A 17,500-nucleotide genomic window follows, 5' to 3' on the forward strand; every position below is an offset into this window, starting at 1 on the left:
TGTGGTCATGATGTCACCCGCCACGGCGCCGGCTCTTAGTGTTACAGGTTGTAATATTTAAAGAAAGAACAGTTAAGTAAAGCTGAACATTTTAGAGATAAAGTTAAAATTTTCAGACAACAAAGTCGAAATATTCCAAGAAAAAAAGTCGAATAACATTAAAACATTTTAGAAAAAAGAAGTTGAATAACACTGAAGAGAAAAAAGTTTATATTTTCAGACAATAAAATATAATATTCCAAGAAAAAGTCGAGTAAAGTCAATTGCTTTAGACGAATAAGTTGTAATGTTCGGACAAAAAAAGCTGAGTGACGTCAAAAGTTTATATTTTCAGACAACAAAGTCATAATATCCCAAGAAAAGAGTTGCGTAACATCAAAACATTTTAGAGAAAAAAGGTTGTTTTATTTCTGGACCACAAGATAAAAAAGTTGAGTAAATTGAAAACATTTTTGACAAAAAAAGTTGCAAAATTCCAAGAAAAAAAGTCCAAAAATGTCAAAGAAAAATTAGACAAAAAAGTTGTTTTATTTCCAGAAAACAAAGTCATGTAAAGTCAAACAATTTAGAGAAAAAAGTCGTAATATTTTGGGGGATAAAGTCGAATAATGTCAAAACATTGTAGAAAAAGGAAGTTGAATAGCATTTAAGACAATAAAGTTTATATTTTCAGACAATAAAATATAATATTCCAAGAAAAAGTCGAGTAAAGTCAATTGCTTTAGATGAATAAATTGTAATATTTGGATTAAAAAAGCTGAGTAACGTCAAAAGTTTATATTTTCAGACAACAAGGTCGTAATATAGCAAGAAAAGAGTTGAGTAAAGTCAATTATTTTAGACAGAAAAGTTGTAGGGTTTTGAGAAAAAAGTCAAATAACGTAAAAAAATTTTAGAGAAAAAAGTTACGTCTCCAGACATCAAGGTTGTAATACTCCAAGAAAAGAGATGTTGAATAACGTCAAAACATTTAAGAGAATAAAGTTTAGATTTTCAGTCAACATAATATAATATTCCAAGAAAAAAGTTGAGGAAAATCAAAACATTTTAGAGAAAAACGTTTATATTTTTAAACAACAAAGTCGTAATATTCCAAGACAGATAGTTAAGTAAAGTCATTATTATCATCATTAGTTATTTTGGACAAAAAAGTTGCTTTATTTCCAGACCACAAGATAAAAAAGTCAAGTAAATTGAAAACATTTTTGACAAAAAAGTTGCAAAATTCCAAGAAAAAAAAGTCAAAAAATTTTAGAGAAAAAAGTTGTTTTAGTTCCAGAAAACAAAGTCACGTAAAGTCAAACAATTTAGAGAAAAAAGTCGTAATATTTTGGGGGAAAAATGTCAAGTAACAAAACATGTTAGAGAAAAATGTTTTTTTCAAATTTTCAAACAACGAAGAAGTTGTTGTAATATTCCAAGACAAATAGACAATAGAAAAAGTCATTATTATCATTATTAGTTATCTTAAACAAAAAAGTTGTACATTTTCAGGGGGAAAAAGTTGAGCAACGTCCAAAACATTTTAGAGAAAAAAATGGTTGTTATATTTCCAGACCACAAGATAAAAAAGTCGAGTAATTTGAAAACATTTTTTGACAAAAGAAATTGCTCATTGAAAGTCAAAAAATGTCAAAAAATTTTAGACGAAAAAGTTGTTTCATTTCCAGAAAACAAAGTCATGTAAAGTCAAACAATTTCGAGAAAAAAATGTAAAATTTTGAGACAACAAGGTCATAAAATTCCAAGAAAAAAAAAAAAAAGTCAAGATAAGTTGAACATTTTTGACCAAAAAGTTGTTACATTTTCAGACAATAAAGTCGAAGAGGAGGAGGAGGAGGAGGAGTCTTCCTCACCAACACCTTTGATATCTAAAGTGGAACATGAAGTAAACTGAAACCAAGTTAAACCAGGTTAAACCAGGTTAAACCAAGTTAAACCAGGTTAAACCAGGTCCTGCGACATAAAGAACATATTTAAAATCTTTGTTTCCACTGGTTTATATTTTCCTCTTGTTGCTGCGTGTTTGTTTGTTTCACCTTATCACTGATATCTGATCAGTATTATTGATCTGCTGTGATTTTACTGTGTTTTTTTCTTCACAGTAGAGCGGGCGACAGACTGGGACCAGTATAAACTGGGTGTAACTGAGTTAACTGGCTCTGAAGGAGCTGATGCAGCATTAACATCAGAGTGTTAAAGGACCAATCAGCAGATTAACTAACCTGCACTTAACATGTAAATCCTCTCAGTCAGAAACTCAATCGGTAAAAGTCTCTGTAGGGATTTAAGCACACACACACACACACACAAAGAATAAAGAAAGCGAATAAAGAGGTGGAGAGAATAAAGAGGTGGACAGAAGTAGGCTCTGAGTGGCTGCAGGGTTAAACACAGAACAAGTGAACAAAGAGAAGAAGAAGAAGAAAAGACGGAGAGCAGATGGAGGAGACAATATGGAGACACACCCACCCACTGACGTCCAAATGAGAGCGACACACTGGGGAACAAACCAACCTTCTACATCACGTCCTGCACCATGGACAGAACTCGTCTGTTCCAAAGTCTGCTCAGATTTATACAGAAAATAAAACCTGCTGCGTGAATAATATATTTGTATATGAACAGCTGGTGGAGACGAGGCTGCAGATGGAGGACGTGCTCAGTGCGTTTCACTTCAGGTTCCTACACAATGAGCGCTTAAACAAGACTTCAGGCAGGTTTTATGCACAAATTCAGGTAAAATCTGAACTGACTCTGGCTGGAAACTTGACTACTGACGTGTCCCGTTGTCTTTGAGTAGAAGTATAAACTAGCAGTACTTGAGTAGAAGTACTGGATTACTTTGCAGAAGAAGACGAGGTGAGTGAAGGAGCTTCAGTTAATAACAAACAGATGAAGGAGTGAGCCTGAACATGAAACCTGTACTCTCCTCTATCCTGACGCTCCAACATCCATCGAGTCTGTTTCCTCCAGCTGAGACTATCCTCCTCCTCCTCCTCCTCTGCCGCCGCCGCCGCCGCCTCCTCCTCGACTTTATTGTCTGAAAATGTGACAACTTTTTCGTCTAAAATGTTCACCTTATCTTGACTTTTTTTAATTTCTTGGAATTTAACGGCCTTGTCTCAAAATTTTACACTCTTTTCTCAAAATGTTTTGACATCACTCAACTTTTTCCCCAAAATATAAGACTTTTTTCTCAAAATTGTTTGACTTTATATGACTTTCTTTTCTGAAATTAAAACGACTTTTTTTCTGTAAAATTTTTTGACATTTTTTGGCTTTTTGGGAGAATTTTGCAACTTTTTTTTACTCAAAAATGTTTTCAATTTACTCAACTTTTTTTTATCTTGTGGTGCGGAAATAAAACAACTTTTTTTCTCTAAAATGTTTTGACATTGCTCAACTTTTTTCCTCCGAAAATGTACAACTTTTTTGTCTAAAATAACTAATAATGATAATTCTGACTTTACTCAACTATTTGTCCTGGAATATTACGACTTTGTTGTTTAAAAAAATATAAAAGTTTTTCTCTAAAATGTTTTGATTTTCCTCTACTTTTTTCTTGGAATATTATATTATGTTGACTGAAAATATAAACTTTTTTCTCTTCAGTGTTTTGAAGTTTTTCAACATGTCTTTTCTTGGACTATTACAACCTTGATGTCTGAAGACATAACTTTTTTCTCAAAATTTTTTTGATGTTATTTGACTTTTTTCTCGAAAACCTACACCTTCTCTGTCTAAAATAATTGACTTTACTCAATTCTTTTCTTGGGATATTACGACCTTTTTGTCTGAAAATATAAACTTTTGATGTTACTCAGCTTTTTTATCTAAATATTACAACTTATTCGTCTAAAACGATTGACTTCACTCAACTTTTTCTTGGAATATTATATTTTGTTGTCTGAAAATATAAACTTTTTTCTCTTCAATGTTATTCAACTTCTTTTTTCTAAAATGTTTTGACGTTATTCAACTTTTTTTTGCCAAAATATTACGACTTTGTTCAATAAATTGTTTGACTTTACATGACTTTGTTGTCTGGAAATAAAACAACTTTTTACTGTAAAATTTTTTGACATTTTTTTTTTTTAAATTTTGCAACTTTTTTGTCAAAAATGTTTTCAGTTTGCTCGACTTTTTCATTTTGTGGTCTGGAAATAAAACAACTTTCATTCTCTAAAATGTTTTGACGTTGCTCAACTTTCCCCCCCGAAAATGTACAACTTTTTTGTCTAAAATAACTAATAATGATAATAACGACTTTACTCAACTATTAGTCTTGGAATATTATGACTTTGTTGTTTGAAAATATAAAAGTTTTTCTCTAAAATGCGTTAAAAGATCTGAGTGCTTCTGTCACTTCTGACTGCAGAACATCACATACTGACGGTCAGTGCTGCAGAGAACCACTGTGACCTAAACCGACCTTCTTAGAGCTCGGCACATTTCTGGTTTTAAAAACAGAACAACTAAAATGATGAATCAACCTTTAGCTTCAACACTGATGTGAACGTGTCAGCGTTCTCTGAGGAACCCTGATCAAATGTTCTCCACCTGCAGAGTCAGAGACCTCCAACATATCTGTCATTCCTGCACCTGGTTCCAATGTTCACACCGAACTCAATTAAAAAAACACAGAAGACGGTAAAGACCCTCACCCATCTGCAACATTTCTGATCATCCATCAATAGTCGTTGATCACTATTCACACACACACACACACACACACACACGTAGTCTTGTTTAAAGATGGTGTGTGTACATGAGATCAATCTTTAGAGAAGAGCTCAGATAGAGAGAAATAGAAATATGGAGAACGAAAAAGGGATTCAGTATCAACAAATAATAATAAATAAACAGATGTATAAATAAATAAATACTGTACTAAAAAAATAATATTTTAATAAATACAAGAATAAATAAATAAATAAATAACTGAATAAATACCAAAAATAAAATACTAAATGTATAAATAAATACAGAATTAAATAAATACTGAATTAATTAATTAAAACAATAACTAAATGCTGTCAATAAATTAAAAAATTAAAAGAAAATAATAAATAAATAAAATAACAAACACACATTAAAATAAATACAGAAATAAATAAATAAAAGAATTAAAAAAATAAACATTGAAATAAATACACAAGGTTTGGACCTCCTACATCATCAATGTACAAACACAGAAATACAGAAATTATTACTGTAACTGTATAAAAACGTTGTAATAAATGTAAGATATTTATTTATTTAGTCCTGTTTACTTATTGCACATTATTGAATTTATTTATTTTTTTCTGTATTTACTGATACTGTTGTAATTGTTTGTCCTCCGTACAGAAACACTGAATTAAAAGTAAAAGTACTGCATCAAAAATCTTAGTTAAGTAAAGGTACACTTCTATTTAAATATCCCCCGCTGCAGTTTAAGGTGGAACTAATTTAATTATTAATACTTATTATTAATGACATCACCTTAAATGTGTGAAGTAGTCTGGATGTCAGGTACATGCAGTAATATAAATAATATAAAACAATAATCTATAATAATAATAATAATAATAATAATAATAATAATACAATAATAAACTAATAAAATATATTTTATTATTTCAAAATAATAATAAAATAATACTCTATAAAAAATATATTTAACTTATTATTATTTTATTTCTTTTAAATAATAATAATAATACTAATAATAATAGTATAAAGTAATATCAAAGCCACTCAGGTGAAGTTCAGGTACTCAGCAGTATGTGCAGTGTTGTACGGCAGCTGTTGGGGGACAATCTTACCTTGCTCGGCCCCGCAGCAGGTCAGCAGGAGCAGCGGGAGGAGGAGCAGCAGCAGCCCGTAGGAGGAGGCCCGGGCCCGGGCCACAGGGGCCCGCAGCCCGCTCTTACCCTCCATCCCGCGCGGATCCGATCACACCTATCGATCCCTGATATCTGGCCGTCAGCTGGGCTCGCGCGCACACTTGCTGTTGAGAAAACTTTCCAACATGGACGCCTCAGAGGTGGAGCAGATGGAGTCCAGAAGGAGCAGGGGTCCTGTCCAGTAAGGGGTCTCCTCTTCTCCTCGCCTCCTCTCCTCTCCTCGTCTCCTTCATCCCTCCATTCCTCCAGGACAGAGGAGCGGGGCGCGGCTGCTCCGAGGCAGGGACAGACGCTCTGAGAGGCGGCCTGCTGAGCGCTGAGGGGTCGCTGCTGCTGGAGGGTGGAGGTGGAGGAGGAGGTGGAGGAGGTGCCCGCAACAAACACAGAATCATAGGAGGGACACACCGAGAGATAAAACAAACACACACACACACGCACAGAAACAGGGAGCAGGTAGATCCAGACCAGTCGGAGCTCCGTCAGTGTCCCAGTGTTCCCAGTTCACACAGCACAAACCAGCAGAGAGAAAAGTTCCAGAGACAAAAGCAGCAAGACTCAAGTTTCCACCTCTGGGAGACACACGGAGGCCACGCCCCCTCCGAGGCCTCTGATTGGCTGACAGCCAGCAGGGGGCGGGGTCATGGGCTGAGTGACAGGCCGCAGTGAAGGAATGTGTCTGTCTCTCTGTCCCTGTCTGTCTGTCTCTCTGTCCCTGTCTGTCTGTCTGTCTGTCTGTCACTCCTCATTCACTCATTATCATTCATTATATAAACACATATATAATTATTTTATATTTATAGATCTGTATCTGTCTACTTTTATTTATTTATTCATTTATTATTTGTTTATTTCTGTTTTATTCACTGATATAAGGCAACATTTATGTTTACTAAATGTATTCTTCTATTTTTCTGTATTTTTATTGATATTTATTTATTTACTTGTCAATTTATTTTTTATTTAAGGCAAAAAAATAGTCTGATTATGGTTTCACTCGTCTAATTTCCGTTTTTATTTATTCATTTATTTATTTAAGGTAATATTTAGATTAACTGTGAGATTATTCTTCTACTTTCTGTCTGTATTTTTACTGATATTTTTTTATTTATTAATTTGTTAATTTCTTTTTTATTCAAGACAATATTTCGTCTGATTATGGTTTAATTCCTCTAATTTCAGTTTTAATTAATTTATTTATTTATTAAAGACAATATTTAGGTTTACTGGAGTTTATTGTTCTAATTTCTTTATTTCCCAAATAACTTTAAAAAAAATAAAAAATAAAATAAAATAAATGCATAAAAAATTAAACAACAGATGAAAATAAAATGAGGAAAGTAAAACAAAAATAAAAAATAAAAATATAAACAAGGACCTACTGAATCTGAATATAATCAACAAAAGCAAACAGTGTAAATATTCAGGAATAATTAATAACAGGACCTGTGTTTTTCATTTAAAGTAATCTTTAATTAATTTCTAATGCTGAAAACATTTTAATAAAATCACTTGTTACATGTAATTAAACTACAAAATAACTGTAACTGAGAACAAATATATAAATATATTGTTTTCAGTGAAAAGTTTAAATGTAGTTACATTACTCATTACATGATTAACAGAGTAACTAGTAATCTATTACATCTCAGTAACACGAGATTTAAAACCAGACGTCAGTTACATTTTATTTCTTCACAGAAGAAACTAAAACAATGAGAACAGACTGAATACACACACACACACACACACACACGTCTATATTTCACACCTGAAGCTCCCCAGAGCAGGTGAGGCGGGGTGAGGACATTATGTCAGCAGAGAGAGAGACAATGATGTCACAGCTCAGATAAAAGGAGACAGATACCTCCCCCCCCCGTGCGCTCCTCCTCCTCCTCCTTCTTCTTCTTCTGTTGGAGGATAAAAGACGAGAGTCAGGTATCACCTCCCCCCTCCTCCTCCTCCTGTGTGTGTCTGTTTTCTGTCAGCGGAGGTGTGAACAGGACGAGAGAACAAAACATGCAGAGGAGGACAGGAAGGAGGGAGGAGGAGAGGGTGAGGAGGAGGAGGGAAACAAGGAGGCAGGGAGGAACACAGAGGAGAGAGTAGGGGAAGAAAGACAAGAAGAGAAGAAGACAGGAGGGAAGATGGAGAAATAAAAGGAGACAAGAAAGAAAGAAAAAAGGAGGGAAAGAGGAGGAAGGAAACAAGGAAAGGAGGAAGGGAAAAAGGGACAGAGGAAGGGTTAAAGGGAAGGAGGACAGGAGAGATGGAGGGAGCAGAGGAGAGATGGAGGGAGCAGAGGAGAGATGGAGGGAGCAGAGGAGAGATGGATCATGGGAAACTGTCACCTGTCTGTCAAATGACAGGAAGAGAAGAGGGTTTGACAGACAGGTGATAACTCCGCCCCCAGAACAGCTCTGACTTCACTCAGGAATATTTATTTATTTTACATTTATTTCATGACTCATTTATATTTTCTTTTATTTTAGTGTTTTATTTTATATATTTAATAATTATTATTTATTATATTGAATTATTAGTCTGAGACGTACTTGTAAATAAATAATCAAGAGAAAGAAAAAAGAAAAAAAAAACACTGATTCTGTCCATCCGTCTGTCCGCAGTAACTTCTTAGTGTCCATCGTCCCGATCCTCTTCACTTCACGCACACCTCACTGTCAACTTCCTGTTCTCTATCCACTGTCGTCTCTCCGCTGCTCTCTGTCCTCTATTTTATGTCCTCTGTCCTTTTTTCTCTGTCCACTGTTCTCTGTCCTCCGTCCATTGTCCACTGTTCTCTATCTTGTCCTCTGTCCTAGGTTCATCGTTCACTTTCTATCATCCTCTGTTATCTGTCCTCTACCCTCCCTCCATGTAGTCTCTCTGCTGCTCTCTATCCCCTGTCCTCTGTCCTCTATTTTCTGTCCTCTGTCCTTTTTTCTCTGTCCACTGTCCTCTTTTGTGTTCTTGGTTCGTCGTCCACTGTCATCTGTCCTCTGTCCCTCTCACTCAGCCCACACTGACCCAACCACAGGTACTTCAGTATCAGGTACTTTTACTTTACTGGAGTATTTTTACAGCACAGTTTTAATTACAGATTAAAAAGAGTAAAATATTTGATGAATATGTTTCTTGTGATAAAGATAATATTTAGTGAAGATAATGTTTAATAAAGATAATGTTTAGTGAAGATAATGTTGAATAAAGATAATGTTCAGTGAAGATAATGTTTAATAAAGATAATATTTAGTGAAGATAATGTTGAATAAAGATAATGTTTAGTGAAGATAATGTTGAATAAAGATAATGTTTAATAAAGATAATGTTTAGTGAAGATAATGTTGAATAAAGATAATGTTTAGTGAAGATAATGTTTAATAAAGATAATGTTTAGTGAAGATAATGTTTAGTAAAGTAACTGAAGCTGTCAGACAACTGTAGAGCAGTGAAAGTATAAAGTATCATCAGATTACATTACTGAGGTAAAGTACCTCAGGTTTGTACTGGAGTACAGGACATGAGTAAAAGTACTTAGTTACATCGTACCTCTGGTGTCTGAGTACTTCACAGTGTTGATGGAGGTGCCGGGGTCATCTCCATGGCAATGGGCTGATGTGACCTCCGACCTCAGCCCTGCAGTAGCTCCTCTTCCTCTTCCTGTAAGACCCTCCCTCTCCGACTTCCTGCCTCTGAACTCTGGCCTCTGATTGGACGCTCGCACCCGCCGCCACATTCCAGCAGCTCTTCAGAGAGGAAGTGATATCGTTAACGGGCTTCCTACGTTTCCCATGATGCCTCTCAGCGTGGAGACAATCAGTCTGCAGAGCTGGAAGAAGTGCTTTGATGTTTCACTGCAGTAAAAGTACTGATGTCACTCTGGTTAAAGGCTGCGTTCAGAGAATATACTGAAAGCACCAGCAGCAGGTCGACACATGGCGTCCAAGGTACCCTGGTGTGTCGTTGGCATCCTGGGACGCCGTGTCAACTTCAGCCTGTTACATGCACTGTGTCTTTTCAAAATAAGCTTCTGTTTTCACATGAAATGTACAGTTTGCATACAGTCTCTTTCAAAATAAAAGCACTATGTCGGCACAACAACACAAATTGACACTTTTTCCTTCAACAACAAAAGCATGTGGTAACGTTTCGAAAAAAATGTCATTGATTGGCTACATTCATACGGGAAGTGAACGCCGACCTCCCAGGTGACAGGCAGTGGTTGTTGGACCCGTCCATCACCCCTCCCTCCAACCCTTTTCAGATTTTTTGCCCCTTAATTGTATGTTTCCTTTAAAAATTGACAAAAAAATGTATTGGGAAAAAAAAATCAACATTTTTTAAAGAAAAAAGTCACCAAAATTTTTTACAGTGAGAGAAAAAAAAATTTAATAGTCTGATTTTTTTTTTTTTTTTTTAACACATGCGTTCCAAACATGCCTCGGATTTGGAAGGCATGTGTTCCTCGAAAATCCCTAAAAAAATTTTACAGAAAAAAAAAAAAATCCAAGATTTTTACAGAAGAATTAAAAAAAAAAAATTAAGAAAAAAAAAAGAAATCGGCAATTTTTCTTAAAGAAAAAAAAAAAGATTTTTTACCAAAAAAACAAAAAATTAAAGAGTTGTTTTCTAGATATATAATACAAAAAAAGTTTCATAAGAAAACATGTCTTCCAAATATGTTTTCTTTTAATACTACCAAGAAAATTTTAAGAAAATAAATTGCCAAATTCTATTCAAGAAAAACAAATTTTTGAATGAAAATCGTCTGTAAAATAAATCCAAATTCCAGCCATTTAAAGTTGTATGCCCCTCTCCTAAGCCAAAAAAGTCCCTCCCCAAATCTTAAAAACTTTGTTGACATCATGTCTCCCACCCATTAATAATGAACAGTCCCTAATATACCTAATAATACATCATTTATTACTGATCATAACTTGTTTAAATAATCTAAATCTGTTAATTAAAAGCTCCAATATTCACCTCTGAGATGTGGAATACAACAAGTCAGAAAATGGAAACACTGAGGTAAGTAAATCTTTGTCCTATACAGTGTCGACAGTTGTTGCCAAAGCTGGAACAGAAACGCTCTCCGCAGGATTCTCCTCCACTGAATCACACTTTCACCATCTGAAGGGTGAACACACACATCTGCATCTGTAGCACAGCCAATAGGAACGCCCTCTCTCTCAGATGACCTGAGATTTGACAGTCTCCTGAAAACAAGAGGAGGAGCAGAGGTTGAGCTGTCTCTCAAACACTTCAATTACAACGTGATCAAAGGTTATTATGGGATTTTTGGGCAATGACACCAAACTACAACTGCCTACACCAGCTTTAAAACAAGAAGCTGAGAACAACATAAAGTTTGGAATGTCATGACTCACCTGAACTCTCTGATGCCAGCTCTGACACAATCAGGCGAAGGTGCAAAATTCCACAAACTAAAATGTCAGCACTTTGGAAACTAAAAAGGTTGTGTCTGAATCTCATCAGCTGTGATAATTAACTGATGGTATAGAATATAATCATCCATGAATGATGGATGGGATTCACTCAAACATCACCATCACACTGGAAAGAAAACTTTATAAAAATGTTTCTGCATTAAACACATTAACATGAACACATAAACACAGACAGGTAGGCAGATAGAGAGACAGACAGGTAGGCAGACAGAGAGACAGACAGATGTGTGGTCTCGTTAAAACAGAGGACAGACAGTTTCTAGATGTTTACACATGGACCTCCGTCTCCTGTCTCCTGTTTCCTCCTCTGATCCTCGGACATCTGGGAGCAGTTAGAGGAGGAATGAGGACAGAAAGACGGACAGACAGAAGAGAGGACGGACGTGAGACAGGCAGCTCGCTGTGTGTTTTTATTATAGAAACCAGACTGCAGCGTGTAGAGAGTTTGACCCCGTCACTCTGAAACATCCAGGAGTTAGTCAGATCCCAGGGCCACCACACACACTCAGCTTCATCAGTGCTACACGTTTTCAAATCTGATTTTATTTTACTTTACAGACTGAATTTACCAACGCACCATCATCCCTACAACAGGAAATACTTTTTCCCTAACCTGATATGAAGTGTGTGCTGCACATGTGAGCATTTTTGATGATGGCCTCCGTCCAGTCCTTTGGTCTTATCACATTTAACCATAGTTGTCTTTGTTTTTGTTGACGGGCAGTGGCGGCTGGTTTTGAGCCATGACTCCTTCTATTCTGGCTCCCAATAACACAACAAGACAAACACATTTTAACACTCCTATGTAGCCTACAGCCCTGTGGGGGAGAGGCAGCTGCACCTCCAGGTGACAACATGATGTCTCTTTGACATCAGACATAAAAAGGTCTGTTATTAGTGACCATCCAGTGAAAGAGACGTCTCCTTCACTGGATTTTGAATCCAAGGACAGACTTATGTTGTATGTTTTCTTTAAAAATAGCCAAAAAAAAAAAAAAAAAAAAAACATCAGCAATTTTTTTTACAGAAAAGAAGTCACCAAAAAAAAAAAAAAAAAGAAAACATGAATTCCAAACATGACTGGGAGGCATGTATTCTTTCAAAATCGCTTAAAAAATGTACAGAAAAAAATCTTTAAAAAATTTTTTTTTATAGAAAAAAAATGTAAAAAAAAAAAAAAAGAAAATTACTAAAAGTATTATTAATAGTATATTTTTTAAATAGAAAATAATCGCCTTTTTTCAGAGAACATGCCTTCTTAACACAAGGCAGTTATGGAAGGCATGTTCTCTTAAAAGAGATTAAATTTTTGGAAAATTAGGAAAAAAAATTCTTCTTCTTCTTTTTTTTTTTTTTTACTTTTTGAAGATTTTTTAAAAATGTTTTTTTAAAAAAAAAAAAAAAAAAAGAAATTAAAAACACTGCCAAAATCTATGCAAGAAAAAAAATCGCCAAAACATTTTACAGAAAAAAAATGCACAAAAAAATGGAAATCGCTAAAAGTATTTTAAAGAAAAAAATGGCAAAATAATAATAAAAAACATCTAATTTTTTATTAGAAAATAATCACCATTTTGTTTTCAGAGAACATGCCTTCCTAACACAAGGCAGTTATTGAAGGCATGTTCTCTTAAAAAAAAAAATACAATTTTTAGATTAATTAGAAAACAAATTCTTCTTCTTCTTTTTTTTTTCTTTTTTTTAAAATGGTTTCTTTAAACATTTAAATTAGAAACACTGCCAAAATCAATTCAAGAAAAAAAATGGCCAAAATTTTTTTTGAATGAAAATCGGTAATAAAATAAGTTGTATGCCCCTTGCCTAAGCCAAAAATAAAAAAAATATCAGTCCCTCCCCAAAGCTCAAAAAAGTGTCGACATGCCTCCCCCTTTCTGCACCCCCCTCCCCCCTCATTAATAATGAACAGATGTGGGTCGGGTCGCGGGACTTTGCGGGCGGGTGTGGTTTTTACTTGGACACAATGAACAGGTAACAGGTTGGCTCTGGTTCACAATTGTGTTTCATTGACAAATAAAAGTAATAAAATAATCTGCTCAGATAGTAGACCGTGTTTTATTCAGCTGTGGCCACACCCACCAGTGATGTCACAGAGTACCGACACACCCTCAGCACTCTGTGACGTCACTGCACCAACGTGAGAACCTCAAGTTCATCAACATAATTAAAGTTTTCTTTTCTGATCTGCGCAGCTGCTCAAAGTCTTTTCACAACATCAGGCCCATCAAACGACCTGAGAGAGTGTGTGTTACTGTGTGTGTGTGTTACTGTGTGTGCGTGTGTGTGTGTGTGTGGTTAGTTAGGCTAATATTATTTTAAACTGTTGACCGAGGCTGCTGAGAGCCCCACTAATACCTTCACACACTCACACACAGTCACGCACATGCACAAACACACACACACACACACACACACACACACACACACAGATGTTTGAACAGAGGGGTGTGTTTGGTTCAGAGCTGTGCAGACTGTCTGGATCAGGGTGGATAAAAGAAGCGCTCCTGGTTTATTAAACAGGATCAGATTTCATGGTCATTTACCCAGAGTTCATAGCATAGCGTCAGACAGAGCAGCCCTCAGCACACACAGAGTTTAACAGCAGTTTGCACATGAGGAAATGAACTATTATTGATCATTATTGATCAGAGAAATCACAGTGTGTGTTTACAGCACATCAATCAAAGATGGAGGACGAGGCTACAGACTCTTCAGTATGATGACTGTGTCTGTGTTCATATCAGTCCTACATGTATGTAGACGTGTTATCAATGACAGTGTGAAGCAGATACAGTCTGTGGAGGACAGGGGTGTGTCCACTACTAAAAATAATCTAAACTCAAGTAGAGGTTCTCCTCTGTGTGCAGACGGAGGATCCAGCCTCCTCCTACACTCAGAGCGATGGTATTTGTTAAACTGTAACAGGCTGCAGATCTCAGTCTATGATCCAGCTTCACTGAGTCAGCGTTTCCAGCAGGAATGTCAGCCGTTATTCTGCCTCACTGTTCTGTGTAAAAGGTGCGATCGCAAAATGGAGAGTTGTCTCGCCTGTAATCTGCCACATGAGGCAGTGACAGCGCCAAAACAATGTCTGTATTAACATGAGAGCCAGCAGGATGGGATGATGGACAAGATGGCTGTGATGTTTTTGCGTCATGTTATGTGTGCGACTCACAGTGGGAGATTTAAAAAGAAGCTACTAGCAGTTAGCGGCTAACTCACAGAAGAAGAACAGCGTCGGAAAATATCCACAAATAGTGACAACAATAAGATCCAGGAGCGCCTTACATGTACTGCATTTTCTGCACCTTCTGATCCATTGTTTTTAATGTAGACATGCGGCAGGCATGCTGAAACGCAGTTGCGACACGCAAACATTCCCGAGCACCTGCGGGATGACTGTGCCCTGAGATAAACTGAGTTCATGTCATGTGACGTCCCATCTGTCCCACCGACAATATCTCCGGCCTTCACATGTATAAACAGCGCCTGGAGGAAGATCAGCACTCAGGATTTTATATCAGTAGGTTGGTGCTGTTTATGGTTGCTTAGCAACTTTGCAACGCTCTTAGGGACAAGAGTCACCATAGTGCCCGACCATGCATTTTCAGGGTGGTTAAAGACGCGGCACGTGTACGGCCCCTTACTCTCCGAGCAGAGGACCAGATCAGCTGCCATATAACAGGGACGGTAAATGATTGTTACTGAAAAAAATATATATATATGTCAGCAAATTGTTTTTTACAGAAAAAAAAGGTCACCAAAAAAAAAAATAAATAAATAAAAAACTTGCCTTCCAAACATGACTGGGAGGCATGTATTCTTTTAAAATCGCTTAAAGTTTTTACAGAAAAAATCTTTAAAAATGTTTATATAAAAAAAAAGTAAAAAAAGAGAAGAAAATACCTAAAAATTTTCTAAAGAAAAAAAATGAAAAAAAAAAAAAAAAAAAATTGATGAGAACATGCCTTCCTAACCCGAGGCAGTTATGGAAGGCATTTTCTCTGAAAAGAAATTAAAATTGTTAGAAAAATTAGAGATAAAAAATTTCTGCGTTTTTTTTTTTTTTTTTTACATTTTTTTCTGTAAAACATTTATGTGACACGTTATGTCATTGTTATTGTTTACAAAGCAGTGACACGTATGTTATATGTCACGCTAGGGGGCGATGCTGTTGTGTTAAGCTGAAAACACACCGGCGGTGCGTCATGTGGCGCGTCAAGTGTCACCCCTCGCACACACCTGACGCATCGCGCTGCAGTTGTTACTACTTTTACTGAAAGATCTGCTCTGCGTTAGCTTAAATCATGTGTGGACAGCCACTAATTTCTCACCTGAAGAGCCGATCTCCAGAGCTGTGACTGGCCAAGAAATATTTTTGGCTGTTGTCTATTTGATGACGGGTTGTGGGTCATTTAGCTCGGGAGTTCTCTTCATATATCCATGGTGGTCTGTACAATCAGAGAGCGACAGGTGGGAAAGTGCAGTTAGTTCTGGGGCGGCGAGGGTGGACCTAGGACAGCGGTGTGAAGTGCTGCAGGGTGGCGCATCCAGGAGCGCCAACATGCAACGAGCTGCCACCGCTCTGGGGCTGTACATTGAAAATAGTAAGGGCATATTTTTTGCCTCCTCTGCGACGTGGACATGCTGTCTGAAATCACACACTGGACACCATGACGCCGCCGTTACAGACGGTATAAAGTCGGGACTTGGTGGCGTCTCTGTGTAAAAAGAGCTGCTGAGCAGGTCAGTGTGTTGCTGTTCCTCAGGGCTGAGCCTCTGAGTGTCACACTGACAGAGATAACGACAATTAATTACCTTCAACACACACACACACACACACACACACACTGAGCAGGTCAACAGTTCAGTCTCAAAGAAGAAGGATGATGAAATCAACCTCAGTGACTGCCACAGTTTGACCTTTGACCCGCGTCACTGTTTACCATCAGCCTGTCTGAGAGGAGGGTCGTCTCCACCCAGCAGCGCTCAAACACTGACCCCAAATCAGTCTGCACCAAGTCTAAAGACTGAATCAGTCGGAGATATCGACATGATCGTGACATTGAACGTGACACGCCCTGAAAGAACAAACAGGAAGTCATCATGCTCGTGCGCTCAGCTCTGATCTAGTGGCAGTGAGAAAAGAGTCGACGGCCTATTTCCAGCAGGTTTTCCTGTGTTTATAAAACCTGCTCACACATGAAGAATTTGAGTTAAAGGAGGTTTGGTGAGGTCGTACAGCCGTGTGTCATCAGGGCCTGACAGCCGACAGCCAATCACAGAGCAGAGGAGACGTTACACACACGACCTGTTTCACATCTGTCACAAAACATCATGACGAGCCTGACGAACACGTGTGTGTGCGTGTGTGTGTGTGTGTGTGTGTGTGTGTGTGTGTCTAATTCAATTTAGCTGCTGAGCATTTCACACTTCATCAACACACACACACACACACTCTGTAACACACACACAGAGCAGATGTTGGTGTGAAGAATCAGTTAACATGATTCACCTTCAAACAATCCGAGAGGGAAGGAAACAAGGAGGCAAGGAAGGAGGAAGTGATGTAATTAACCCTCTGAAACCTGGAGCGACATCAGTTTTCTTGTGCTGCTTCCAGACGCTGTTCACAAATATTTAAACTTTTGAACCCGGAGAAAACTGGTGCAATTTCTTTCAGAAACATGGAAAAAAGGAGCAACTTGGTAAGAAATTTCCCACAAAATGAATTTTTTTAAGAGATTTACAAAATTATTTAAAAAAAAATAAAATAGGGAAAAAATAAAAATTTAAGGGAAAACTACGTTTGTAATAATAATTATTATCTTAATTTATGTCAGAGAATTGTTATAATTTTTTAGGACTCTTTCCAGGTCACTTACTTGTGTCTTTATTTTTATTTATTTTATTTTATTTTTTAAAATTTTTTCTTGCTTTTTCTATCTTTACTAATTTCTTTGTTTTTAAAAGAAATCAGTTTGCTCAGAGCGAAGGAAACATGAGTTCAGTCAGTGATGTCACACTGACCTCTGCTGGACACACATGACACTACAACAGTAACAACGTGTGTTCACAGTGTTTCCAGGAGTTCAGTGTTTCTGTCTGATGTTTTAATGACTGATG

General features: G+C 36.7%; 1 protein-coding gene across 2 annotated transcripts in view; it reads right to left on the minus strand.

The window, feature by feature from the left end:
• ephb4b (eph receptor B4b) overlaps positions 1 to 6,603 on the minus strand; it is a 27,704-nt gene extending 21,101 nt beyond the window's left edge. The window contains exon 1 of one of the 2 annotated variants that reach the window (XM_078164249.1): positions 5,811 to 6,603. In XM_078164249.1, the coding sequence (XP_078020375.1) occupies positions 5,811 to 5,925 (115 nt within the window). In that variant the 5' untranslated portion in view covers positions 5,926 to 6,603. The remainder of the gene's footprint in view (positions 1 to 5,810) is intronic. The other variant, XM_033609325.2, reaches the window with a different exon arrangement.
• Between the last annotated feature and the right edge of the window lie 10,897 nt (positions 6,604 to 17,500).

Source organism: Epinephelus lanceolatus, chromosome 22 (genome assembly GCF_041903045.1).
Source record: "Epinephelus lanceolatus isolate andai-2023 chromosome 22, ASM4190304v1, whole genome shotgun sequence".
In the NCBI taxonomy this organism is placed as follows: Eukaryota; Metazoa; Chordata; class Actinopteri; order Perciformes; family Serranidae; genus Epinephelus; species Epinephelus lanceolatus.